At 35.6% G+C, this 26,787-nt stretch overlaps 4 protein-coding genes across 5 annotated transcripts; 2 read left to right on the forward strand and 2 right to left on the reverse strand.

Annotated features, from left to right (window-relative positions):
• Positions 1 to 3,613: 3,613 nt before the first annotated feature.
• LOC120777432 (acidic mammalian chitinase) lies at positions 3,614 to 7,241 on the forward strand. The gene is made up of 8 exons (XM_040108739.1): positions 3,614 to 3,851; positions 3,916 to 4,417; positions 4,482 to 4,690; positions 4,753 to 5,001; positions 5,068 to 5,179; positions 5,243 to 6,213; positions 6,282 to 6,483; positions 6,547 to 7,241. Exons 1-8 carry the CDS (start codon positions 3,624 to 3,626, stop codon positions 6,750 to 6,752), a joined length of 2,679 nt encoding a protein of 892 aa, XP_039964673.1. The 5' UTR covers positions 3,614 to 3,623; the 3' UTR covers positions 6,753 to 7,241.
• A 3,952-nt stretch (positions 7,242 to 11,193) lies between these two features.
• LOC120777955 lies at positions 11,194 to 12,717 on the reverse strand. The gene has a single exon (XM_040109571.1). The coding sequence runs from the start codon at positions 12,370 to 12,372 to the stop codon at positions 11,236 to 11,238; it is 1,137 nt and encodes a 378-aa protein (XP_039965505.1). The 5' UTR covers positions 12,373 to 12,717; the 3' UTR covers positions 11,194 to 11,235.
• Positions 12,718 to 13,466: 749 nt separating this feature from the next.
• LOC120777332 (signal recognition particle 19 kDa protein) lies at positions 13,467 to 14,332 on the reverse strand. Its single transcript, XM_040108574.1, has 3 exons — positions 14,174 to 14,332; positions 13,931 to 14,108; positions 13,467 to 13,869 (listed from the first exon to the last, which is right to left on the reverse strand). The coding sequence occupies exons 1-3, from the start codon at positions 14,236 to 14,238 to the stop codon at positions 13,654 to 13,656; spliced, it is 459 nt and encodes a 152-aa protein (XP_039964508.1). The 5' UTR covers positions 14,239 to 14,332; the 3' UTR covers positions 13,467 to 13,653.
• Positions 14,333 to 14,701: 369 nt separating this feature from the next.
• On the forward strand, positions 14,702 to 24,484 carry LOC120777331 (geranylgeranyl pyrophosphate synthase). Of its 2 annotated transcripts, none has more exons than XM_040108573.1 (7): positions 14,702 to 14,942; positions 15,093 to 15,247; positions 21,907 to 22,015; positions 22,083 to 22,343; positions 22,403 to 22,505; positions 22,587 to 22,714; positions 22,854 to 24,484. In XM_040108573.1, the coding sequence occupies exons 1-7, from the start codon at positions 14,859 to 14,861 to the stop codon at positions 22,977 to 22,979; spliced, it is 966 nt and encodes a 321-aa protein (XP_039964507.1). In that variant the 5' UTR covers positions 14,702 to 14,858; the 3' UTR covers positions 22,980 to 24,484. The 2 variants fall into 2 exon arrangements, with proteins under 2 accessions (XP_039964507.1, XP_039964506.1); XM_040108572.1 differs by having other exon boundaries at positions 14,703 to 14,942; positions 21,871 to 22,015.
• Positions 24,485 to 26,787: the final 2,303 nt, after the last annotated feature.

Here is a 26,787-nt window from a genome sequence, read left to right on the forward strand (position 1 = left end):
CTTGGCATTGCTCAACGTCAGTTTACACAGTCTTATTAGTTTTGCTGAGGTACCAAACAGCTTTGAAATCAACGAAGAGGTGGTGTGCGTCAATTCTCTTCTCACGAATCACTTCCAACATTTGACGTATGGTGAATATCTGGTCAGTTGTTGATTTTCCTGATTTAAAGCCACACTACTAAGGTCTAATCAGTTTGTTGACGGTGGGCTTTAATCTTTCACACAGCACGTTCAATAGAACCTTATATGCGATGTTGAGGAGGTTTGTCCCACGGTAGTTGGGGCAGATTGTGGGGTCACCTTTTTTGTGGAGCACTCTTAAGTTCCAATCGTTGGGCATGCTTTCGTCCGACCATATTTTACAAAGAAGCTAATGCATGATCTTCATCAGTTCTTCGCCGCCGTATTTGAAAAGCTTGGTAGCCGATCCATCGGCCCTCGCCGTTTTGTGGTTCTTCAGGCGGGTAATTGCTATTCGAACTTCTTCATGGTCGGGAATTGGGTTCGCCATCTCCTGGTGTTATGTTTTCACTGCCATTCAGCAATTAGATAACCTCTGGCGGTTCTACTGGAGTATGCTCCGGTCTTGAAAGCATCTGTTAGTCGCCGCATTTGTTCGTAGAACTTTCGAGCATTACCCCTCTCGGCCTGCTGGTTAAGCTCTTCGTACTCACGCATTTCGGCCTTTCTCGTTTTTTGTCTGCAAATGCGTCTCGCTTCCCTCTTCAACTCTCGGTATCTATCCCATCCTGCAAGTGTTGCGGTCGATTGTAACGTAGGCCGTCTATTTTCTCTCCACCGCGAAACGGCACTCCTCATCAGCTGTTCTTTTGCCTTTTCCGAAAAACAATGGTTTCGGTTGCAGCTGTATGTAAGAAGCGTGAAATGCCGTCCCACAGTTCACTTATATTGAGTTGCTGACGAGTGCTCTCAGAGAGCAGGAGTAAAAAATCGTTGGACTGTCTGTTGTGATTGCAGCTTCTCGACATCGAACCTTCCTTGTGTTTGTTGTCGTGTGTTTTTTTGCTGTACAAATGCTGAATTTACAGACCGCTGTACCGAAGATGAAGATACCTTCTGAGTTTCACATTGATGTGGTTTGTGGCTAGACGTTCATCTACCGTTGTGAATGTCAGGACTCGGCGACGGAGTCTCTCTCCCACCATGAATAACACACCGATTTTGAACTCCTTTATATTTAGATACTGATTTTTTCTTATACCAAACTTTGATTTCTTATATTGTTTAGCTCTTACAACTGTCATTTTAACAAAATCATATACCTCAATGTATTGATAAATTAAAAGCGTTGCTCAAAATTAACGACAACTGCATAAATCAAAACTTAAACCACGCAAACCATATTTTCCCTTGAAAGTTCAAAGACATCATCTTCAGCTATAATTAAGAACCAATAGAGAGTGGAATCGTTCAGTTAAAACAAATAGAAAAATAGTAAAAACGTTTAAATTGCAAACGCTTCGTGCAGCAAGCGACCGAGATTCACTGACAGCTGCTGTTTCGGAAACCGAAGGCAATTAAATATTTGACTCCACAATGCGATTTATGCGATGGATCCCGTAGTCATACAAACATACAGACAGAAGTGATGCTGCTGCAGCTGCATTTTGCTGCAGCTTTAATCAAAGCATTTGCAGAAGTTGCTTATTGTTGTTGTTTTGCTTATTTATGTAAAATAAACAAACTAACGAAATCGTGCCTGAGATTTAATATTCATTAAATGCGGTGAGTAACCAAAAGCTATTTAGTCGCTGCTGAAGTTAGAAGTTTAGTTCAGTGGCTCTTTAACGGTTGCATTAATATACATACATATATCTATGTGTATGTATGTTGGCAGCTGCAAAATATTTCTCATGCTGCTTCTGCCATATCATCTCGGCGCATTCGCAATCGGTTTGCAGCAAGAAAACGTGACGCTCATAATTTGTATTTGTTTTAATTTAAATATAAAATTTATGATTGGCGATAATAGCGCTAAATGCAGGATTTAGAGAACTGCGAACGCAATTTATGATCTTAAGTGCACACACACATTTACCACAGTTATTTGCTTGAAAACATTTTGCTACCAGATTTTGTCACTATGCCAACTGATCTGCGCTGATCCGATTAACCACATGCATGTAGCTATATATACACATATGATATAGTTTATATAGGTATACATATGTGTATATGTATGTGTTAACAATTGATTGCCTTTCAATCGCGTAAATTACAATTTCGTCAGCGCACACACTCTAATGTGGTGCTCAGTGTCAGTAAATGACAATCTCAAGTTGATTAATGAGTTGGAGGCGTTCCACGCTTGCGCGCTTGCTCTAGCCGCACACGCAAATTTTTCAAACGACTTACGAGTTTAGTCATTGGTAATTTTACGAAAAAATAAGAAATTACTTTGATCTTTAATTTGATTGAGCGATTTGTGACAAACGGTAGTAAATTTGAATTTGGATTTGGCTTTGGCTTCTGTTAATGAGCTCTGAAAGTAAGTTGACAAGAGCTAAGCTCGAGTAGCTTCCTAAGCCGTTGAGATTGGAAACTGCATTTGGTGTAGCTTCACACACCTTCATGCTTCGTTAAGAATGAGGAAAGGGTGAGAGTGAGAGGGGCTACAAGCTCCTGGCTGAAGTCAATAGGAACTATGACTTGGAATGACCGACCTTAAGTAATTTTTGTAGGTAACACAAGATAAAGTTGATAATGAGGTATCATATGTATAGCTAGAATGAGCAAATAGTCGGTAGAGTACTGTTGTTTCTGTGACCCTCCGATAGAGACGAAAAAGCTCTAGATTCTCCGGTGCCAAGCGATTGCAAGAAGGTCTAAAACCTTCAAATTGTTTTACTTAGAACGGAACACATTTCCTATCTTGCCTCGAGCTCGCCTTAAGAACTCTTCAATACATTTCGGTTAGGTGAGGTAATGTGAAGAGGTCACTCCTTTTATAGTAATCTCTAATCCAAGACAAGAGGGAATAAAATATTTATAAATTAAATTTATTTATTTGTAGATTTCTGTCTCTATTATTTTTGAAATATCCGTATAACTTCTCGAAATTGTAGAAAAGGACATAAGCATAAAAAGTAGAGTCGCTCTTCTGGGTGTGAATTCCTTTGATCGATATGGCTAGCTTTCTTCTACTAAAACCATATTTTTTTAAAATTCTACGAAAAAAGTTTTGCAGTCATTAGTCGAACAAAAGGGCCAAAAGCCATTCCCTTATTATAATTTAATTTGTGTATAATTAGAGAAACTCAACCGATTTCTAATAATTTTGTTTTTCTAATTCTTCAGCTAAGACACGCCGACGTCTACGTCGCCCATCATCCACATCCGTTTCTTCCGCCGCGTCTGATTCACGCAGCAGTGTTGTTGTTACAAAACGTGCTACACAATCGCCCGTCGATGAGATCGAAAAACGTGCTGATCAACAATCCTCCTCATCCGTGTCATCGTCTACCACGACCACTTTGTCACGCGCACGCGGTCGTTCGAAATCGAAAACACGCGGTTCGCTTGCCGCTGCCGCCGCTGGTACCGCCTTGGTGGCGAGCGGTTCCACCTTGAAGGGTAAAAAGACCAAAGCCGATGATGGTGGCATGAAGATCGTTTGCTACTACACGAATTGGTCGCAGTATCGCGTGAAGATCGGCAAGTTCGTGCCCGAAGATATACCAGCAGATTTGTGTACACACATCATTTTCGCCTTTGGTTGGTTGAAGAAGGGTAAATTGAGCTCGTACGAGTCGAATGATGAGACAAAGGATACCGTGCCCGGCCTCTATGATCGTATGATGACGCTAAAGAAAGTTAATCCAAAATTGAAGGTAAGTTGTGAACTTTAATCAAATTCGTTTAGAGACAGGTTATTAATTACTTGAAACACTTTAGATCTTGCTTGCTCTGGGCGGTTGGTCTTTCGGCACACAAAAGTTCAAGGAGATGTCTGCTACACGTTACACACGTCAGACTTTCATCTACTCAGCTATACCTTTCTTGCGTAAACGTGGTTTCGATGGTTTAGATATGGATTGGGAGTACCCGAAGGGTTCAGATGATAAGAAAAACTTTGTGTTGTTGTTGAAGGAATTGCGTGAAGCCTTCGAAGCCGAGGCACAAGAATTGAAGAAACAACGTTTACTGCTCTCTGCAGCCGTACCAGTCGGTCCCGATAATGTGCGCGGTGGTTATGATGTGCCAGCGGTAGCCAGCTACTTGGACTTTATAAATTTGATGGCTTACGATTTCCACGGCAAATGGGAGCGTGAAACAGGACACAATGCACCGTTATATGCGCCATCAACTGACTCGGAATGGCGTAAACAATTGTCGGTGGACAATGCGGCTACCATGTGGGTCAAAATGGGTGCGCCGAAGGAGAAGCTTGTGATCGGTGAGTCGAATGAAGTCTTTTGCCACCAAGCTCAATTATAAAAGAAGATTTTTTGCTATAATAGGTATGCCAACATATGGACGCTCATTTACTTTGGCAAATACTGAAAAACATGGACCGAATGCGCCGGCAACCGGTGGTGGGCGCGAAGGTGTGTACACCAAGGAGAGTGGTTTTCTTGCCTACTATGAAATCTGTGAGATGCTTTTGAATGGCGCCGTCTACGTTTGGGATGAAGAGATGAAAGTGCCCTACATGGTTGATGGTGATCAGGTATGTACTACTGCGGTTCAAGAAATGTGGGTTCAAACGAATAGAAAATTTTGTTTTAATAGTGGGTCGGTTTTGATGACGAACGCGCTATCCGCAACAAAATGCATTGGATCAAATCGAACGGTTTCGGTGGCGCTATGGTGTGGACCATTGATATGGATGATTTCAAGGGTGAGGTATGTGGAGGAAATGTCAAATACCCATTGATCGGCGCAATGCGTGAAGAACTGCTGGGTATTTCTCGCGGCAAAGAGGCGAAGGATGTTAACTGGACCGCCGTAGCGGCAACGTTCGAGGACTTAGAAGAAGAAGTAAGTACATACTGCAAAAAAATTAATTAAACAACATAAAAATTACCCTCCTATTATTTTTTTTAGGAGGAGAAACCCGCGCCGATTAAGATTGATGTAGAGGAATTGCTCAGCAAAGTGCGCAAACCGTCGAAGAAACATCGCATCAAGTCGGGTCTGGTGGCTAAAGAACAAAACAGTGAGTTTAAACGAAAACTTATATTAAAAACTTATGTGCCTAACTAACGCTCTTTCAACATAGCACGACCCGCGCAAGTCTTCTGCTACCTGACAAGTTGGTCTGCCAAACGACCTGGTGCTGGCAAGTTCCTGCCCTCAAATGTTGATCCAAAACTCTGCACGCATGTCGTTTACGCCTTTGCCACACTCAAAGACCACAAGCTCAGTGAAGCTACTGACGATGATCCCGAAAACTACGAACAGGTTATCGCTTTGCGCGAGGAGAACCCAGACATACAAATACTATTGGCCATCGGTGGTTGGGCCTTCGGTTCGAAACCATTCAAAGAGCTCACCTCCAATGTTTTCCGTATGAACCAATTCGTTTATGAGGCTATCGATTTCTTACGTGACTACAAATTCAATGGACTCGATGTAGACTGGGAATACCCACGTGGTGCTGAAGATCGTGCTGCCTACGTGAATCTGTTGCGTGAGTTACGTGTCGCATTCGAAGGTGAGGCTAAATCTTCGGGACAACCGCGTCTGCTTCTGACCGCCGCAGTACCAGCCTCATTCGAAGCTATCGCAGCCGGTTATGATGTGCCAGAGATTTCGAAATATCTCGATTTCATCAATGTAATGACTTATGACTTCCACGGCCAATGGGAACGCACTGTCGGACACAACTCGCCACTCTTCCCCTTGGAAGCGACAACGGGTTATCAAAAGAAATTGACAGTGGACTACAGTGCACGCGAATGGGTGAAACAAGGTGCGCCCAAAGAGAAGCTGCTCATCGGCATGCCCACATATGGACGCTCCTTTGAGCTGGTCAACGAGACACAATTCGACATTGGTGCGCCGGCGTCCGGTGGCGGCAAAGCAGGCAAATTCACGAACGAGGCCGGCTTCTTGAGCTACTACGAGGTGTGTTCATTCTTGGCAGCGGACAATACAACGCTGGTGTGGGATTCCGAACAGCAAGTGCCTTTCGCATATCGTGGCAACCAATGGGTTGGCTTCGACGATGAGCGCTCGCTAAAGACCAAGGTGGGTGTGTGGTGTTGTATGCTTCTGTGTTTTTTGTATTTATGCCGAAAAACATTATGTGTTTGCAGATGGAATGGTTGAAGGAGCAAGGTTTCGGTGGCATAATGGTTTGGTCCATAGACATGGATGATTTCTCGGGACGTTGCGGTGCTGGCAAGTATCCGCTTTTGACCGCGCTCAGCGACGAATTGAAAGAATACAAAGTCGAATTGGAGTATGAGGGTCCATATGAGTCGCACGGACCACGCGGCGCCTACACGACAAAAGATCGTAAGTACAAACAGCTGTTCGCTATAAATACGAGTATTTGAAATATAATTTCCCTTGTTACAGCACATGATGTGACCTGCGAAGAGGAGGATGGCCACATAAGCTATCACAAAGATTGGAACGACTGCACTCACTACTACATGTGCGAAGGTGAACGCAAGCACCACATGCCATGTCCTGCCAACTTAGTTTTCAACCCACAAGAGAATGTATGCGATTGGCCCGAGAATGTGGAGGGCTGCCACCAGCCGACTGAAGCGCCTGCCTAAACCACTAAATCCGCTTTGCCGTCCGCAAACATACATACATACTCGTTTATTGTCTACTAACTTAGAACAAAACGTATAAATTTCGAATATAATGTGAGAAAAAGTGCAGCGAAATCGAAGCACTCAAACTTATGAACTTATGAAACACTTGTTAATACTTTTTGTTCTTTTGCTCACACCTATACATACTTATTTTTGCTACTTAGTATGTAGTTGTTAATTATAAATTTTTGCGTATGCTTCAAGTGTAACTGCCAATCTATGAACTAAATGCCCAATTTTTTCATAACCTCACTTTTGAATTAATACAAAAATTTCCGAACGAAAGAAGGAATATGGATCAAAAACTGCTCCAAACAAATGCACATCGAGGCAAATTGCAAACAAATCGAAATTGTTAACGAATTTGCATAGTTTCTTTTCATTATTTTTTATTACTTTATATATTATAATTAAAATGAAATTGCTCCTTTCGAACGTGTTAAATGTTTAAGTACCCCCTGCTTTTTAGTGTGTAGTGCATATAAAATAATTATTTTTTAAATATCATAACTGCCAATACAAGCTGCCGTTCAAATAACTCTAACACTCTCTATTTTCAATTACTCTCTCCTCTTTCTATCCTTAAAACACTCATTATTTCTCTTCTTTCTTTATATTTACTCTTTTTTGTTTGTTGTTGTTTCTTCACCTTATAAATTTATAGAACACATCCTGTTTGTATATACAAAACTGTGATAAACATTAAGACGATATACTAAATTTCAGCTCTATTTTGCTGTGCTAATTCGTTAATATGTACTCGTATCTACTCTTCACTTCCTCTACCCGCTATCCTATGCTATTCTTTCCTATTCTTTATTATCTTGCTGTCTTGCTTACACGTTCGAAGAATTATTATGTTTTTCGAAATTGGTGAAATTTTCGAAATTTGTAATGTAATTTATAAAAATGTAATAATAACTTTGTATTATAGTGTTATGTTTAGTAAATATGATAAATAAAACAAAAATGGAAATTAATATATAAATAACTGTTGTTTTATATCTTATACAGTTATGCAGCATTATAAAGGAGGATCCTTTTCGAGGTTCCCTACTTTTTTGAAGAAAACACACAGAAACCTCAAATTTAATGGGGAATGTTTATTGTCGTTCGAAAGAATATTCTTTGGCATTTATTTTTTGAAGATTATCTCTTTCAAATTTTGGCCGCGGCTATGTCTCATGCAGTTCATCCGTTGAGTTCTATTTTTGATGACTCGTTCGAGCATCGACCGGCCCAAAACGTGGAATTTTCTGCTCATCGAAGTGTTCCCTCAATAAATTTATTGATTAATGGGATGTGTGAGAAGTCGTCTTGTTGAAACCAAATGAGATCACGAGCTTAAATTTCACGCAACAAATAGTCGTTTATTATAGCGCGATAACGGTCGCCATTGACGGTTACATTTTCACCAGCATCATTTTTGAAGAAATATAGACCGATGATTCCCTTGGCTTACAAACACACCAAATTGTTGCTTTTTCTGGATGGAATGGCAACTCTTGAATCTCTTCAGGTTGGCCTTCGTTGCAAAATGCAGCAATTTTGCTTATTTATATACACATTGAGTCAGAAATGGCTCGAAAACTTTGAATCTTCTTGGCGCTTTTCAATAGCCCATAATAGGTGTCGCTTGGGAAGCTCGAGCGGCTTCAGTTCTTGCCCAAGCTGTATTTTGTACACTTTCAATTTAAGATCTCGACGTAAAATGCGCCAAGTCATTCCGAATCGACTCTCCACGATCTTCGGTCTATTAGGTCGAATATTATCAAATAATGAATGTTGGGTATCAAGATGGATGATGGTATTACAAATAGTATGCTCAATAGGTCGATTATGTTGACCAAAAGTTGAACGAAGCGCGCGAAACACATTCTTTACGGAACGTGAGTTTTCATAATAAAGTTGAACGACTTGTAAATGTTGTTTAGGCGTAAGTTTTTCCATGATGAAATGCCAAACAATACTGAACAAAAAGAACATGACAGCTTGACACGACTCAATAAAAGTCTATTGGAAAAAGTACCTTTACTTGGATCATATTCTTATCTTCCAAAAACAAAAAAAAGCTCTGAAAATATTGTTCACGTGATAAATCTTTAAAAATATGTTAGACGCTCTTCCAACCTAAATGCACAGACAGATGTAGACTACCGAAAGCATTGCAGAGAGAATAAATTATACATGAAATAAAAATCAATGCCCGTCGAGTTGTGCTAATTAGAACTGAATCTGACCACTATGCAGTTTGGTAGGACGAGTTCAATTGCGTTTCCTGTTCCCACCAACAGCAAAAACTATTTCTAAGGTAGTCGAGGAGACAGGTATTGTCAACCTTCCAATTTCATTTCAGACGAAAAAATGCTATAAACCGTTTATAGTCAACTTAAACTTTTAAATACTTCTATTTGTCATATGAGGATACTGTATACTTGTATAGTATAAGGTTATATCCACTTGTGAATTTTAGAAAATCCAATATTTTATTCGGATGTCCAATATACTTGTATATCGAAAGAAAGCATGTTTAAGAATACTTCCAACAAATTTGAAGTTAATCCAGCTAATAGTTCCGGAGATATGAGCGTATTTGAAAAAAAATTTCATGCAGTGTAATCGACTTTCAAAACTTTATAATAACATCCTGTGTATTTCACGTGAGCAGCTGCCATCGATGGCCTAATCTCTTGGTGCTTAAGAGCACACGGATCAAAATAATGTGTTGTTTAGCGCTTCAAATAATGCAAGAATTTTACAAGCATAATTTGGTACCAATTGGTGAGGTGGATTGGTCACCAATTCCAACTTAGTCGGTTTCGAGGCCGTACTAAAGCCCCTGCCGTGCTGAGAGTTCAGCATCCAGTTGTATACAGAGTCGGCGAAGGAAATTTGGCCTGGATTGAGTCCACACGATCTTCATATATATGTAGTTGTTAGGTAATAATCGAAGGAATACGACTTTTTTGGGATCCACCATATTGCCAAAATCAAACTTTTGACCAGCCCTTAGATCATACCAGTATTCATCCATAGTAATACTCGTACTATTTTTATAGAGATAACTTCAAGCAAAAGATTCTTTTTCACCGCCAGCTGCCTGCCTCTTGGTGATCCGCTAGTATTCATCCATAGTAATACTCGTACTATTTTTATAGAGATAACTTCAAGCAAAAGATTCTTTTTCACCGCCAGCTGCCTGCCTCTTGGTGATCCGCTACGGGAAAAAGGAAATTAAAAATGAATAGCCGATTTGTGAAGTAAAAAAAATCATGAAGACAAAGAAGACAATGGGGTATTGCTGACAACTTTTTAGGTGCCCGGCAAATCGAAAAGCATTCTTTACGTACCGAAATACGGACTGACTATAAGTATACGGATCAATATCAGGGAGTACAGAGAAATGTTCCCAACTATCCTTACTACAATCATCTCGTAGGTGTCACTACCACTTCTCGAAATACTGCTCAATATTAGAATAATTTTTGAACAATTCTCTCTTGATTAAGTTTGGAGTTCCAACGTCTTTTATCCCTTCTTACCATGAAACATTGGATTTGGATCACATCCGCGAACAGTTCATCTCGCAATTGATCACACCCTTGACTCATTGTAGGAAGTCATCGTTGACATAACCTAATTATTTGTTTCCGAAAGACTCAATGATAATCGCTAACGGATTAAAGTCATTGTCACAGGTTTTCAATGAGACTTTGGTATATTACCGCTACTCAGGCATGTCTTAGAGACTCACCTATATCTCGATGAATATAACCGAATCCCTAGATGAGTTTGATGAGGTAAATTGGCTATCTATGTAAACCTCCGTTTATTTAGCCAAATGAAACATCACTCTCTAGTATTTAAGTTGTCGCATGTAATTTTTCCGAAGAGACACTTTCAAAGGAGGCATTTTCTTTACAACTGACATAATTCTATGGATATTGGTGCCCTCTTGAAGTGAAGAGTTTAGAGCTAAAACTACTGATATTGTGACAAATTTGAGAGGACTGAGAAGATTTATAAACCTTGGTTAAAGCCATGTCCAAAGCACTAATCCTTTTGAATACGCACCCTTGAGCTCGATGAATTTTATTCTTAAAACGAGGAATGAGGACTAGATTTAAACCCGAAACCTACGAAATATTTATTACTACAGGAAAGTTTAGATATCCAAAAAAGGGAACACAACGAGAAGAAAACATTTAAACCACTGTAGGCTACATGTATTTAAGCTTCATGATTACATTTCTGAGATGTGATGGCTTTATTAAAAGTAATAACGGTACAAAGTTCGTCAGTGTACATATTGCTACCATAATACTAGAAGTTCGTATACATATTCACCAATATAAGTAAATATTAAAAAATATTAATATTTCAATAAATAAAAGGGATATACTAAGTATATGAAGTGCTCTAGTGTTAGAGAGGTTCGGACTCAGTTAAGCGCCTGTTGCACATGTTGCAGAAAACGAACTGGACGGAACCAAGGCAGGAAGATATGCGGCGATGTGCGCGGTGGGACCGGAGATACCTCCACACTTGGTTCGGTGACTTGTTGACTCTTCAGCCACGTATCGAACACCTCAACGAAGTCGTTACGAAAACGTTTGGGAATCAGTTCTAAATTGCTGCTTTGAAATGTGTTCTGCAAGAGATCGCTGCTATCACGCAGTCCGGCGCGTAAGTTTTCGCCAAAGTCTGATTCCTGTATATTTCTGATGGTATTCTTTATTAGGTGTCCAACGCGTGGCATCGCAGTTTCCTCCGAGTTACGTGGTTCGTCTTCCAACTCTTCACTCATCTCTTGCTGGGGTTTATGTCGCCGGAAAATAGGCGCTGGCCGTAACAAACGATTGGGATGATCGCTAAACCATGAATTGGGCTTATCGCCTGCGGAGTCATCTTCATTGCGCTGCGTTTCGCGTTTCTTATTGCCGCCAGCGTCAGCAGCCTTGCGTAGCGGCGCAGGACGCACTAAAGTATTCGCGAAATCACTAAACCAATCTAGCTGATCCGTGGAGCGACGATTACGCGCTTCCATCGATCTGCTTGGTTTATTCTTCGCAGGCGTATATGGTTGATAAATAGCGATGGTGGAGCGCTTGGGTGGTGCATGGGTCAGCATGGCCGCAGCGCGCGCCTTGTCCATTTCGTATTTCATGGCGGTACGTATAAAACGCTCGCTACTTGGTCCTTGTATGAGTACATCGAAAGGCAGGCTTTGTTTGCGGGCTTTACTCTGCATTGCGGCAATGCATTCCCCCTCCGAGCGTGTGTTGACTTTTGTGCCGTTACGTTTGGCGCTATCTCCGCGATTGCTTAAACGCTTGTCATACTCACACAGACACTGCTCGCCGCAATAGAAACCCAGACAGCCACATTGTTCGCACAAAGACTTGCAGCTGCTCTCCAAGCGTTGCTCCTGCGCAGGACTCTTACCCCAATATTTTGCAAGTTTGGTGGATTTCTGTTCGCGCGGCGCCGCCGTTGTGATGACAATCACCCAAACTAGCAGCAAACCCAGCGTGTAAAGCCAAAAACAGCTGTTGGACATTGTCGCGGCAGGTGACATATTACAAGAAACGACACAAAATGAACCGTTATTCAAATTTCTGTTTTTTTAGCTTTTTGTTGAACGCTCGAGCGTTTGCGTTGCACTCCACGGTTTTTTGTCTACTCAATGTTGCTGCAATGCAATTAATTGATTTTATATCGCGTTCACAATCGTTGTGTTTTGGCCAATTGCATGTTCGTCAATTATATTTTTCACGTCATGTGTACTCAATGTTTATGAATTTCGCAATTTTCATATTAATAAATATTATTGTTTATTTTCTGTTTTCGTGTTGTCTTCTCAATGCTGTCTGAACCGAACTAAGCGTTCTGCTTTGAATATGCTTTTGGCTTGGCTCGACGGAGTGTTGGAGAATTTGTCGATCCAGCAAGTTGATATATTTGTGGAATTCACATATCGTTGGCCTTATGTTTAAATGGCTTAAGTCGATATAAGAAAAATTCGTAGTTGTTAGTTCTTCATGATTTATTAAGCTGTGAATGTTGTATGGTGTCACTTGGAATGAAGTTGTTAGCGAACAACAATGTTTGATAAACAGTTGTACACTAATACATTGCTCATTTGTCTGAACCGTTGATGTCCACTTCAATTTGTTTCAATATCCTATTGCACTTTTTGTACAATGGTGTGCAGTTTATGCACCGTATTTAAGATAAGGTACTGTTTGAGGCTTGAAGAACACCAGCAGTCGTGAAATCCATATTCACAATATTTTTGTAAAAGTTACAAAATACTGTCTATCTAAAATATTTCAGAAAATGTTATACCCAAGCAAAAATCAATGAAAACCTTACAGCATTCGAGCGACACTCGTTATTGACACTAACTGTTCTTACAAGGTGAAGATAGCGGCAAAAATGCGATACTTTTCATACAATCATGTTCAAGATAAAAATGCATATTTAAGTATAAGGTACTTAGACGTATGTATGTAAAGAAGCCAAACAAGATGCATTGTCACGTTTCTGTGATATTTCAATAAAAAAGTGCAAGTATCTGAACAAAACTTCCGAGAGGTTCTTAAAACACCATCAAAAATGCGTTAAGAAGTCTAGCTCTTATAATACACATATTTCACCAAAAGCACATCGAATTGTTCTTATATTTTATTCATAAAAAATAAGTTACAATAACAAATTGTAAATATGTAAAACAAAAAATGCGAATTTACTTGTTTCCGCCTGAACTTTCACATGTGCAATTTATATTTTTGTTATAATTGAACACTGAATGAGAAACACCCAAACAAAATGTGTATGAATGTCACTTTTTCCCTTTTTAACGCCTCTTGCCCTTGCCCTTTTTGCCACCGGCTGACTGTTGCGCTTGTACGTGCTGTTGATGATCACCAGATTTGCCTTGACGCGTTTTCAGTTGCGGTATTCTTGTTGATACATAACGCATCACATCTTCGCGGCTACCCAAATCGGGATTGCATGGCGTGCCATCGTCATTGCGCATTTGAACGCGTATGCGACCACGCATTTGTAGCTCCTTGAACCACAAATAAAAAAGTATTGAATTGTTTATTATCGTTAGGTAAGAGTTAATTTACCCTGCTGCGCTCCCTGGAGTACTGCTTGTTTTCCACAGCGACGCGCAAATTGGTCACCGATAGTACATCACGTATTTCCGCATAGGTTGGATTTTCAACGCAGATATCTTTTGGTAGACGACGTCCTTCTTGACGTGTCTTTTTACTATTTATATATGCGGGATATATGCAAATCCAACTGGAATGTGAAAGCAATTCTATAGTCAGGTGGGTTTAGCATGTGTAATATTAACAGTTGTTTACCGTTCAACATCAGTATGCTTTTTATTCGGATGCCAGTTTGTTCGTACGGGTTGTGACGCAGCCATTTTATTGTTTTACTTTTAATATTTTATTTCAATTTATTTAATTGTAATACAGAAAATCCAAAAAATTTGCACTTTTCAACAAAAAACTGACAGCAAAACAATAATTGACAACAAATTTATTTTGACACGTTGCATATACAAGTGCTGCCAGAATGAACTTTTTTATAATAAAAAAAATTTAAGAAGTCTACCATTGTTTTGGGAAGATGGTTATTGTTTCGCACTAACGCCTTTGTTATGATTTGTTCAAATTCGTCTTCTATATCGAGATTATCTTTAATTGCAATTTTAGTATTTTGGTACGACACTGTTATTTTGAGCATAAGTCAAATGATGAAAAAAGCATAATCAAAAACCTCAAGATTACGGCAACTCTACTTACCTAGCAACTGTCAAATTTTTACCAGTGACTCTCAAACTGCTTTTGTTTACATCGCAAGTAATTTGCTTGTCAAAGAATTATTTTTTCTCCATATATTTCTTTGCATTATTTTCTTCGGTCTACAATCTGTTCCAAGCAGACAAGTGTTGTCTGACAAGTCGATCAGTCGTGTGAAAATTAAGTGTTCTTAACACTCGCTAAATCAGTGTACTTATTTAAGTTATTTCATCGTTCTTAAATGCCAGTCATGAATAACATGGAAGAATTGTGCTCTATACTTGCGAAAACGCGTGATCCATCAGCGCAAAAAGAACAAGATGAGGTGATACAATTAGTGTTCATTCATTAACTTGACCTTTTACGCACCACTTTCAGATAACTTACATATATCCAAAGTGTGCGTTTGCGTAAATTTAAATCGCCTACGCTTACGTGTATCTTCCGCTTGTTTTTTTTGTTATCTCCTATGCAGATTCTGTTGCAGCCGTTCGCCTACATACAACAGATACCAGGCAAACAATTTCGCTCTGAATTGGCCTTGGCATTCAATCATTGGCTAAATATTCCGGCTGAGAAATTACACCAGATTGGCGAAATAGTGCAAATGCTGCACAATTCCAGTTTATTGTGAGTATTTATGTGTATTTTTAATGCATGTGAAATGCTGAACTTTAGCATACAAAACATACACTCTTACTAATTTAGTGTATGTATAATATTCAAGCGGTTTGGTTAATAGCCTCACTAGTTGGCCCTAGCATCCTAACCCACTAAATTATAAGCATGTCATTGTTTACGCTGCAGGTGTGAGTGAGTGGTATCACCAATGTGTGTGATTAGCGGCGCCGCACAAACTCATCTATATGTATGTGTATGAGTACAAAATATATATTTTTTGTGTATGTGCACAAATAATGATTTTTTGTTTAATATGTTGTTTATTTTTAGCTGCTATAATTTCCTTTGTTTATACGTTGCTTTTGAATTTGGCGGCTGGTTAAATTCGTTTCACACTGCGTCTTCTAATTGTTTACATTACGTTTTGTGTGTGTTGTTTTCCATTTTGGTTGTATAAAATACATGTGTGTTTATTATTTAAATTTAAATCCAAATTAATGAATTTCTAAGAAATCCTGCTGACTTTTCGGCGTTGAAAGATGCCGCGAATTTTACATGCAGCGCACATACCAAGTTCAATTGTTTTATATTTTAGGTATGGTTGTCATGCTTAAAAAGAATTGTTTAACTGTGATTCTGGGAATTGTTGCTTGTTTGTTTGTTTGAATTGATGTACATGCATGTCTTTATTTGTCAATAATCAATTGACGCGAGTCTCGGGCATTTGTAGGAATATGCCTTGATAAATGTTTTTTTATACATGAGTATTTATATATTATTGATAAAAATTAATTATTCTTTATGATATATGTATGTACATATATAAAAAAATATATACATATCGTCACCTGAAATGCAAAATAACGTAACAACATTTTCGGAAATTTACAGTGGCATGAATGAAACACGAAATAAAATGAAACATGAGTGAAACAAAATTTTAATATTGGTTAAAACTAGTTTATATTTGATCGGAGAACCAGAAAATGTTGAACATATGTAATATTATGTAAGTAATTTGAAGTAGTGAAGCGTAATCTATAAGACATTCAATTTCGAATTTTTTGATGATACGTTATTTTGCATTTCAGGTGACGATATGTACATACATGTGTATTTATTATTAGTATATTTGTGCCAACCCAAAAATCACAAGGAATAATATATTTCCAATTATTTATTTATTTATTTGTTCGTACTTTAAATATTTTCCACAAAAATATCAATATTTGTCTGTAAAGCAATATGCAAATACACCCAACCAACAGTCAACGTTCTGAAAGTACGACATTCGCAACTGGTTGAATGCATTTATTCATTATTCATATTCAATATACATACAAACATATGTACTACTGCTCCTAGTAGGAACAATAAAAACGAAGTTGCGGAAGCTGTAACAAATAATTGTACACTCTTATGCGTATGTATGTACATACATATGTATATATATGTATGTAGTTCAAATATTTCTCCTCGTCAAGCTGAATGAAGTATGTGTCTCATAGCAGCAGTGGCGACAACAATTAAAGCTATAAAATATGATAGGCGTCTGCATACGTTTGTGTATGGCTTCAAAATGTGGGTACTGAGCTCCATTACTACAAAAATGCCATATGAATAATAAAGAAAAACTAGCTTCCCCCACCAGCTGGTAACAAGCAGGCGCGTATATGTAGGATTTAAAAAATTCAATACAAAATATCAAACCCTGAAGGGAAATTGTAAGCAGTCAAGCTACAATATGCTACTGGAGTTAAAGCCATAAAATGAAGCTTGAGAGTATAACGCAAGTGTAAGACAGTCCGAAAGCATTCAAGAATTTTCAGAAGAGTTTGGTCTGCATAACCAGTTCTGATTATTAAGGGAAGGCTTCTCAATGTTAGCATAACATAAAAGATTTAGAATTCTCGGTTTAGATGACAGTTGGTTTGCATTTTCTTCGAAACAGGACTTAGCTGCTCGCTACAAGAACAACAACAGAACCCTTAATAAATAAATTAACCACTTCGGTACGATGATCGACGGCCATGACATGAGCCACGCGTTGACTGCAGGCGACAGCCAAGAATTTTATTTTATCTCTACGTTAAGCCTTTGGCACCTGCTCACAATTTCCTTGTGGGTACGTGCGTATGATAAATAATATTGCATTGAAATGTACATGCATCTATCTCCCTTAATGACTTGTTGAGGCCGTACGCAACGCATTTCAATTTTAATTCTTTGTCTTCAGCCGACTGAGCCCCCTTCGTCAATGATTTCATTGATCTGCCAGTTATGCTCACTTAATGAAATTCATATTTTGTTGTTATGTGCTGGCTGTGTGGCATGCATGATTATAGGTATGTACAATTTATGTTTGTATGCATGAATATATTTATACATACATATACATATGTATGTATATTATTATATAAATGCTTCGGGACGTTGGGACGTTTGAATTATTCTATACACTTTGGACAGGTTCCATTTGATGACTTGTTTCGACAGTTAAGGGATTGTGTGCTTGGCATATGAAAATGACTTTTGAGTAAACAAAAATTATGATAAAAGAAAATAATGATAATAACTTGTATCAACCTGGTTTTATGCATATTTGTATGTATTTGTTCTCTATTTATTCATCGCCGTATATGTTAAGATTAGCTGTGCATTAAAGTTATACATATATAAATATGATGACTAGTACTTTCTAGGGAACTTTATAAGCTTAATTTATTAACAGGGCATATTTGACAACCTTCACAGATAGTAAATTAACACGCTACGGTTTCTTTGTTGGAATTCTGTTTTTTTTTTTAATTTTATGTATTTAATTTCGCATTGTGTAAGGTTTTTGCACTTTGGCAGAAATGCAGATGTAAAAGTATATTTACGTACAGTAAATACGCTTTAATTGCTACTTAAAATAATTTTAGACGTTTATTGTGCTGAAAAATTAAACAGAAATGCATATAATTTTCAGAAAAAGTATTCTGGTTCACTAATCGAGGCCTCACAGTACATGCTTGAGCATATATGCATACACTTTTTTCCTTAACGTTTAATTTCACAGAAAAATTCATCAATTGGCATTCATGTTCATGCACATTTCCATACATACATATGTATGTATGTACATGCATAGACATTTCTACAATGGCATGTAATAGCTATTATAAGCAAAAAAATCACATTCATTGGTGACAATTCAATTGCATAGCTTTTAAGTCAGCCTTTTTCTTGTGCAGCCCATCTTTATTTCTTTGCTCTATTGTTAAAAAATCTTTTCTCGCATTTATGACTCATCCATTGTTTGCTAGCCAAGTGAAAAGCGTACACACACACGCCCACATTTAGTTATGCTTTAGAATGCGATATGGGTGATGACCATGAAAAAGTAAATTACGGTATATGATAAAAAGTAATGTTTTCATAATTAGTAGATACTGAAAAAGTTCTAGTGTTTCATTCGTTACTTTTTCAGGCGCCTAATTGTATGCAATTTCTTTTTAATTTTTTAATTTGTTATTCTAAAATTATTTTGAAATGTTTTTTGTGTGGTTAATTTGAAATTATTGTGGAAAATATATGAAAACAATGAATAATTATTCCACAAAAAATCTACAAAAGTATATTTCACGATCGTATTAATCCTTAAAAAAAAAATAAAATAAAATTTTTAATAAAAAAATAAAATAAAATTCCAAAAATTAAATACAAATAAAATTCTTACGGAAAAATTGAGAAAAAATATTGAAAAAATTATGATTTGTAAGGAAAAATTTAAATTTTTAAGAAATTATTAAAAAAAATTCTAAAATGAAACAAAATTAAAAATTTTAAGTAAATATAAACTTTGGGGAAGAAAATTAAAAGCCGCTAATCTAAAACAGCATTTCATAATCGTATTAATTCTTAAAAAGAAAAAAAAACAAATTTTAAAGAAAAAATAAAATAAAATTCGATAATATAAAATAAAAATAAAATTCTAACGGAAAAATTAAAATTATAATTTGTAAAGAAAAATTAAAATTTTTAAGAAAATATAAAAGAACTAAAATTAAAAATTTTAAGAAATTAAAATTTTGACGAAAATAATTAAAAGCCGCCATTCTATAAAAGTATATTCCATGATCGTACTGATTCTTAAAAAAAAAATAAAATAAAAAAAATGTTTTCGAAAAACTAACAAAATTTAAAAAAACAAAAAATTAAAATTAAAAAAAAAATCGTAAGGAAAAATTAAAATTTGAGTACAATAATTAAAATTAAAAAATATAAATAAAAAAAATAAAAAAATATATGTATATAAAAATTAAAAAATAATATGTATATAAAAAATTAAAAAAATATATATAAAAATTAAAAAAAAAGGAAAAAAAAAATAATTTTTTAACGAAAAACTTAAAAGAATTTGTAATTCGATATTTCGGTAATCACTAAATACACATTCAAAATCTAACTAAAGATAAAAGATTTTTATTCCAAATAGACTTCTTGCCTACACCAGCATATGATTATATGATGTATGATATATCCAATCCTCACTGCAATCCAAACAAAAAAAATGTCCTTAATCCGACTTAAAAGCTGTCTATTATCAATCTGTTTTTTTCGCTTCTACCTTACTACTAAGCCCGCTGAGCAAACTGCACACACACACACACGCACTTCTTCTGTCTTATGCTGCGCCTGACTAACTGGCTGGCTTGTTAACCAGCTGTCACTGTCGCCGACAACATGTTCCACCGTCGCTACCGGCTTTCGCACACAAGTGTTTGCCAGCTTCCAGAACATCTAATATTAGCTCATAGTAGTTTGCGAAGTGAATCGGCAATGTCTTTGCAGCGACAATGCAGATGTGTGCAAGATGGCGGGCGGAAATGTGTATGTGTTGCTGGTTGAGCAGGAAGCAATGATGCCTATAGACAGACCGACTATGCCAAAGAGTTCAAAGCAATATCTAAAGACATATACATATGTATTTATGTATATGCATACATATGTATAAGTATTGATAATGTTGTTTAAAATTTAAAAGAAAACAAGTTAGGAAGGGCTAAGTAAGCTCGGTTGCAACCGAATATTTTATACTCTTGCAGCTTGCCAGAATCAAAGCCAGGGAAATACCTTAAGGTGCAAAACGTCAACCAGAGGATTGGAAGTTCAAAATGGGGGTTCAACATATTCGGCACCCAGGTGCTTGAACGTTTTTTGCTGGACTTGGACTTGGAATTCATGGTCATAAGATGGCATACGCTAAAGGCATTATTCATGGAAAGCTTTATCGCGCTTTTTCAAAGTTTTCAGTGATTGGATTTGAACTCCTCTCTTCATTTATATTCATAATCCTATATCCATCTCTATTAGTATAGGTGATATGTAAATATTAGAATACTGTTTTTAAATTCGGTAAGGCAAATTTCTCTGAAATCGGCTTGAAATGTTCCTCACGGACAGACTTTCCCGGAGGTCCTGTAGCTAGGCTAAGGGGGTCAAGAGAATCTAAAAATTTTCAAAATGAAAAATACCTTTGTTGTCATAAAAATAGAGTTTCAACTGTTTTACTCTCCTAATTTGTTACCAATCCGTAACTAGTTAAAAATGTGGTTACTTTGTAACTAGTGTACTCTTAAGTTAACACGAATTTTGCTTCGTAGTCAAAAAGACAAAACAAAAGCTAAAAGAAACAAAAGCACAAATCTTACAATAGCAAAAGTATGACGTTGTCGGCATGAAAGGCAGCGCTGTTGCAACGAACACATACCCACACATAGATCAGCTGCAAGTGTGAATTTTAAATTTTTTTATTATTCTCATTCGCTTTGATAGTGCGCTTACAAAAACAACTTGACATTGAGTGAATGCAAATAAAGCAGGATAAAAATTGTTGAATCCTTAATGAAATGCACACATACACACACGTAGAAATATAACCATCCTTAGCACTTTGTGTAATGGCTGGTGAGTGATATGGCTATTTAAATTTAAATGAATGTATGTATAGATATTCAGTTGGAAAACCTCATTACACTTTACGGCGCTGTGTAAATGCACCAATTTATATTTTGCTTTGTTATATAATATAAAAAAGATGGCATGTCTCTACTGCAACTTTCTTTTTTACTTTTAATTTTCTTGTTTTTATTATTTTTTTGCCATTATTTCCGTGCACAATGCAGCAATGTGATTTATTTTAATTACTTAAGTAGCTGCTGCATTTCTTTTATGACACATTTCATTTGTCGCATTATTATGTCGGTCATATTTCAATTATCTTTCTTTCTTTGCTGACATACACTGAAAGAAATTGGCGCTTGCTTGTCAAATAAACGTCGAAAGTTTTATTTTTTTGCATTTTTGGCATGCTGCCAATTATAATTAGTAATTATTATTGTTTTAGTTTGATTTCATGTTGTTGTTGTTGTTGTTGTATCGGCAGAATTTTAATTGATTTGATTTCATGTATTCAATATCACTAAATTAACATATACACACTTTACAAGCAAGCTTGCACACACAAACCTAACCACACTTTATGCGCGCTTTCCATTCCAAACCTCCCTGAGTAACAGAATTAACACACTCAAGCATTGAATGCCATTGAATGTTGTTCGTCACGCATATTTACTTAATTCTTACAGAATTGATGATATTGAAGACAATTCAATACTTCGCAGAGGTGTTCCCGTAGCGCATTCGATTTACGGAGTTCCCAGCACCATCAATGCGGCGAATTATGTGCTCTTCTTGTCGCTACAAAAGGTGCAACAGTTGGGCCATCCAGAGGTTTGTATGATTTATTTTTGCATTTCTTGTTTCATTATTTAACCTTAAAACAAACTCTCTTCGGCAGGCTACCAATGTCTACACGGAACAACTGCTGGAACTGCATCGCGGTCAGGGCATGGAGATATATTGGCGCGATAACTTCACTTGTCCATCCGAATCGGATTACAAGCTAATGACCATACGCAAGACGGGTGGTCTATTCATGCTTGCCATACGTTTGATGCAACTGTTCAGCGAGAATAAGGAGGACTTCACCAAGCTGACCGCCATACTGGGCTTGTATTTTCAGATACGTGACGATTACTGCAATCTCAGTTTAAAGGAGGTGTGTAAATTAGTGTTTTATATTAAAAGCAATTTTAATTTATTTTGGAAAATATTTAGTATACGCAAAATAAAAGCTTCGCTGAGGACTTGACCGAGGGGAAATTCGGTTTTCCCGTTATACATGCCGTACGTTCGCAGAAACATGATAAGCAGGTTTTGCGTGAGTTCTTGCTCATTAATCAAATTAGAAAAAAATCATACTTATAGTTAAATTTAAATTTAAAATTAATTTGTAAAATAGATATTCTGCGTCAACGCACTCAGGACATAGAGGTTAAGAAATACTGCATTGGTTTGCTCGAGAAGTTAGGTAGCTTTCAATATACGCGTGAAGTATTGGAATCGCTCGACACGGAAGCGAGAGCCGAGGTAATTATACATTGAAAATTTTGAGGTTAGATCGGAAAATTTAAGTTAAGTTAAGTTTTACACATTTTACAGTATTAGACCTTTCTCTATTTACTAACCGTTAGCATTATTTACCAATTCTCCTTACTACCACCTGCAGGTCGCACGTCTGGGCAGCAATCCCTACATGGATATGTTGCTAAACAAGTTGTTGTCATGGAAATCCAATGAGAATCACACCAATCACAATGATTTGCCATCGCCGAGCAATCACAACAGCAATTAACAACCAAAGAGGCAAAAGAGGGAAACCTGAATTAACGCAACGGTTAATTCCACGCCCTCTTTTGCTGCTAAGAGTAAAATGAATCTAATCGAAGTTTTTTTGCAAAAACTTAATATTTTTTAAACTATTCAAGAAGCGTCTATTCAACCTAAATTAAATCTTAATTTAATATTATCATATTTACACAAACAAACACCCGGAAAGCAAAAGCGTGGAGTAGAAGCATGCGATCCACAATTTCTGGTACACTCAAGCGCCTAAAATAGATTTGTAAACAAAACTAGTTATATACATATATACAAGCAGAGTTGTATTCTCGAACTAACAATACCGCACGGGCCATGTAAATAATAATATAGAAAATAAGCGGGCTTCAAAAAAGTATCGTTCGACATTATGTATTTCGATTTTTTGAAATAACGGCATTTTGTGAATTCAACTATATTTTGTATATGTTTAGTTATATTTTTTTTTTGTATTTTGGTTATCATATTGTGTAGTAGTAGTAATATTAAGTTTTGAGTCCATTTACATAAAACACCTATTTTGCGCTGTTTATGAGGAAAAGTTTGTGAACAAAGTTTGAATATGCAATTTGTTAAGGCATTTCGATTCTACATAACATACACATATATTGTTGTAATGCGTGTTAAATTTTTACTAATACTTGTTGAAACCATATTGATTGTAAGCAAAATAATTCCAATTCTCTTTAAGTACTCGCGTGTGTACTTAAGATTCTAAATCGATGTATTTAACTTGAATTAAGCAATGTTTTATTAAAATTTAAGAACAAAGTTATTAAAATGAAAAAGAAAAAAAGAAATCACTAATTGACTTAAAATTCGCACGTTTAAAAATATATTGTTATCGTAATAACCATAAAACAAATGCATACTTATGTAAGTACACAAACACAATCACATGCACGCAATATAGTGAGTATGCCTGAGGCTTGCAAAATATCGTTTTAGGTTAACTTAACTTTATAACAAATTCACTTAACTGATTTCATTGTTAAAGTATTATAAATAATGCACACCGTATTATTTTTAATTTTACTTTTTAGCTGATTTTTAGTTTGTGTAGGCCTCAGATCACTTATCACACACACAACAGCACTCACATACAAGTAAAGACTTGCAGAAATGTTTGTAAAGCATTAACAAATATTTTAAATAACAAAAGTAATTTATATGTATTCGCAATATTATATATATACATATATATACATTTATAACTGGACGCACGGCTGGAGAATGTTAACTTTTTTCAAATGAAATGCACTGCAGTTTATTGCACATTGCACCACCTAAAGTATATAAGTATACATACATATACATATATTAATTATTACATAAATAAATATATTTTTATTCATATAAGTATTAAATACTTGCTACAGAGAGAATTTATGAAATTTATGGAGTACAGCCTATTGTAAGCAAAGAAAGTAATTATGAGATTGAAAGTAATAAAATTAAAACTAATAGAAAAAATAATAATGTATGCACATTTTATTTATAAATATAATTTTGAGAGCAGAGTGTAAAAATATGCAAGTTTTAAAGGAATTTTAACCCATACTAAACACTGGCAGATCTTGAAAAATGCAAAGGTGCCTTTTTCATACGCGTTTTTCAAACACAACCTCACTTTTCGCGTTAAATCGAATATTCGTTTATTAATTATATACCGAAATGCAGTTTATGTTTTCAATGCATTCTGTATTGTGTATTTGAATCATTTAATTACATATTGTATACATAACTAGCTATAAGTTTACATGCAGTACAAATATTTTTTAGTAAACATTTATAAATTCTATTTTATATCTCACAAGTAATTATTCATAACTATATATTTACGTACTTCACATATTATATATGCGTAAATCTATATTATATATTTACTATAGTATACATATGTATTGAAATTATTTATTTATTTATTTTTTCTTAGTATTTCGTTTATATAATATTTACTCAACTTAGACAATGTTTTAAAGCATATTTATTTTACATTTACTACTAACCAACAAATATAAAAATGTTTTTATTTTTATTAATTTATTATTTTTATTAATTTATTTTTTTTATTAATTATTTTTTTTTAGTAATTATGAATTTATGCGACTAACTTTCTCACATTGTGCACACAGAACATGTACATGTGTATATATATTCATGTAGCAAACATTATTTATAATTTTTTACATATTTTTTATAGTCCAACTTTGCTTTATAAGCATTCATACGTATATATGTTTTATTATTTAATTTACATACAATATAAATAAATTAGCGCAGCAGAGAACAGCTTGTAAATACATATATAAACACCTTGCACTATTTGAAATATTGCCACAACAAAAACAATTTGTTTACGGATATATACGTAAATTTTGTTTAATTTCTACTACCGTTGTTTGCTTGTTCTTAGCTATCTATAGCCTTAATTTTTATATTGTTAATTTAATTTAATTAAATATGCATACACACCAAGTCCAGGAAAATTAGCAAGTTTTGAATAATTTTAAATTCGTTTTTTAATGTCTAAGATATTCGCCCATAAATATTACATATATACATATTTTGAAGTTGTAAAATATTTAAGTGCACATATTTAGCATATACTCCTGTAATTTCAAGTTTTTTTCTCTTAGTGTAGCAGATACACATTTTTAGTTACTTTTAATTTCTTATTTGTGGCTTATCATATAACCAATATTTAGCAGAAATGGATTAATTTTTATTGTATGTTTATATAGAGTTCAAGTTATAGTTTCAATTAAAAGTGTCATTATTATAAGCAACTCGTATACATCTGTTTATTCAATAATATTTTAATTACGTATATATGTATGTAGCTGTATAAATTTAAATTTAATTTTTTTTTATTTATCCGTAGATGCATATTTGTCTGGAGAATTCGGTTAGTTTTATTTTTATTTTTATCCAAATTGCTATTCTAATTAAATTTATAAGTTGTATAAACATTTAGTTATTTTTTTTGGCTACTGTCCACCTGAATTTTCCGAAATAATTTATGGTGAAAAATGAACAGTTTAATATTTTGAAAAATATTTGGCAGAAAATGCAACGAAAATGTATGTTTATGTGTATGTAAGTATGCAAGAATGTATGTACAAATGTACTTGTAAAACAATAAACTCACAAGCTAACGTTATTGCTAATTCGCAGCCCTAGCGCCGCGCTCATTGCTCATCGCACTAAGTCTTAGCTAATAACCTATAAAAGTGCTTCCAATGAGACTTACCTTGAACTGGAATATAATACTTGAATTTGCAATTTCCCTTGATATTAGATTTAACTGATTTTTTCACAAAAAAAAAATATAGCCCGGCAGAGAACTTTTATACAATTTCACATTCATAACCACATTTAATTTGCTCTGTGGCGGCGTATAGCGCACTCCACTTTAGCTGATTTTTTCTCACAAAATATAAACACTTAAAAACATAGCCTGGCGGAAACTTTTACTTATTTTCGAGGCACAATACTTTTTACTATATATTTACGCATAAAATAACTCAATCACCACAATATTTAATGCGAAATTCACAATTTTGAACTGCAATTACGAATTAGAGTGAAAACTGTTGAAGCAGCGCGAACGGAAACTAACGGAGGCGGTTGAGATGACGTTTGTTTGCTGAGTACAGGGTGCACATGCAATTCAAGTATTTTCATGTGTATAATTATTTAAAACATATTGAATAATTTTTTTTATTTAATAAAATTAAACAAAAACTAAAATTTATAGTTAAACAAAAGTTGTTGTTTTT

Source organism: Bactrocera tryoni, chromosome 5 (assembly GCF_016617805.1).
Source record: "Bactrocera tryoni isolate S06 chromosome 5, CSIRO_BtryS06_freeze2, whole genome shotgun sequence".
NCBI classification, from domain to species: domain Eukaryota; kingdom Metazoa; phylum Arthropoda; class Insecta; order Diptera; family Tephritidae; genus Bactrocera; species Bactrocera tryoni.

Excerpts from the sequence above, each read along its gene's own strand:
- LOC120777432 (XM_040108739.1), top strand. The coding sequence starts at position 3,624 with ATGAAGATCGTTTGCTACTACACGAATTGGTCGCAGTATCGCGTGAAG. Across the intron at positions 3,852-3,915 it reads AAGTTAATCCAAAATTGAAG|ATCTTGCTTGCTCTGGGCGG; the intron begins GTAAGTTGTGAA and ends GAAACACTTTAG. Across the intron at positions 5,002-5,067 it reads TCGAGGACTTAGAAGAAGAA|GAGGAGAAACCCGCGCCGAT; the intron begins GTAAGTACATAC and ends TATTTTTTTTAG.
- LOC120777955 (XM_040109571.1), bottom strand. The coding sequence starts at position 12,372 with ATGTCACCTGCCGCGACAATGTCCAACAGCTGTTTTTGGCTTTACACG.
- LOC120777332 (XM_040108574.1), bottom strand. The coding sequence starts at position 14,238 with ATGGCTGCGTCACAACCCGTACGAACAAACTGGCATCCGAATAAAAAG. Across the intron at positions 14,109-14,173 it reads AAGCATACTGATGTTGAACG|TTGGATTTGCATATATCCCG; the intron begins GTAAACAACTGT and ends TTCACATTCCAG. Across the intron at positions 13,870-13,930 it reads ACTCCAGGGAGCGCAGCAGG|GAGCTACAAATGCGTGGTCG; the intron begins GTAAATTAACTC and ends TTGTGGTTCAAG.
- LOC120777331 (XM_040108572.1), top strand. The coding sequence starts at position 14,859 with ATGCCAGTCATGAATAACATGGAAGAATTGTGCTCTATACTTGCGAAA. Across the intron at positions 14,943-15,092 it reads CGCAAAAAGAACAAGATGAG|ATTCTGTTGCAGCCGTTCGC; the intron begins GTGATACAATTA and ends TCTCCTATGCAG. Across the intron at positions 22,344-22,402 it reads GCAATCTCAGTTTAAAGGAG|TATACGCAAAATAAAAGCTT; the intron begins GTGTGTAAATTA and ends GAAAATATTTAG.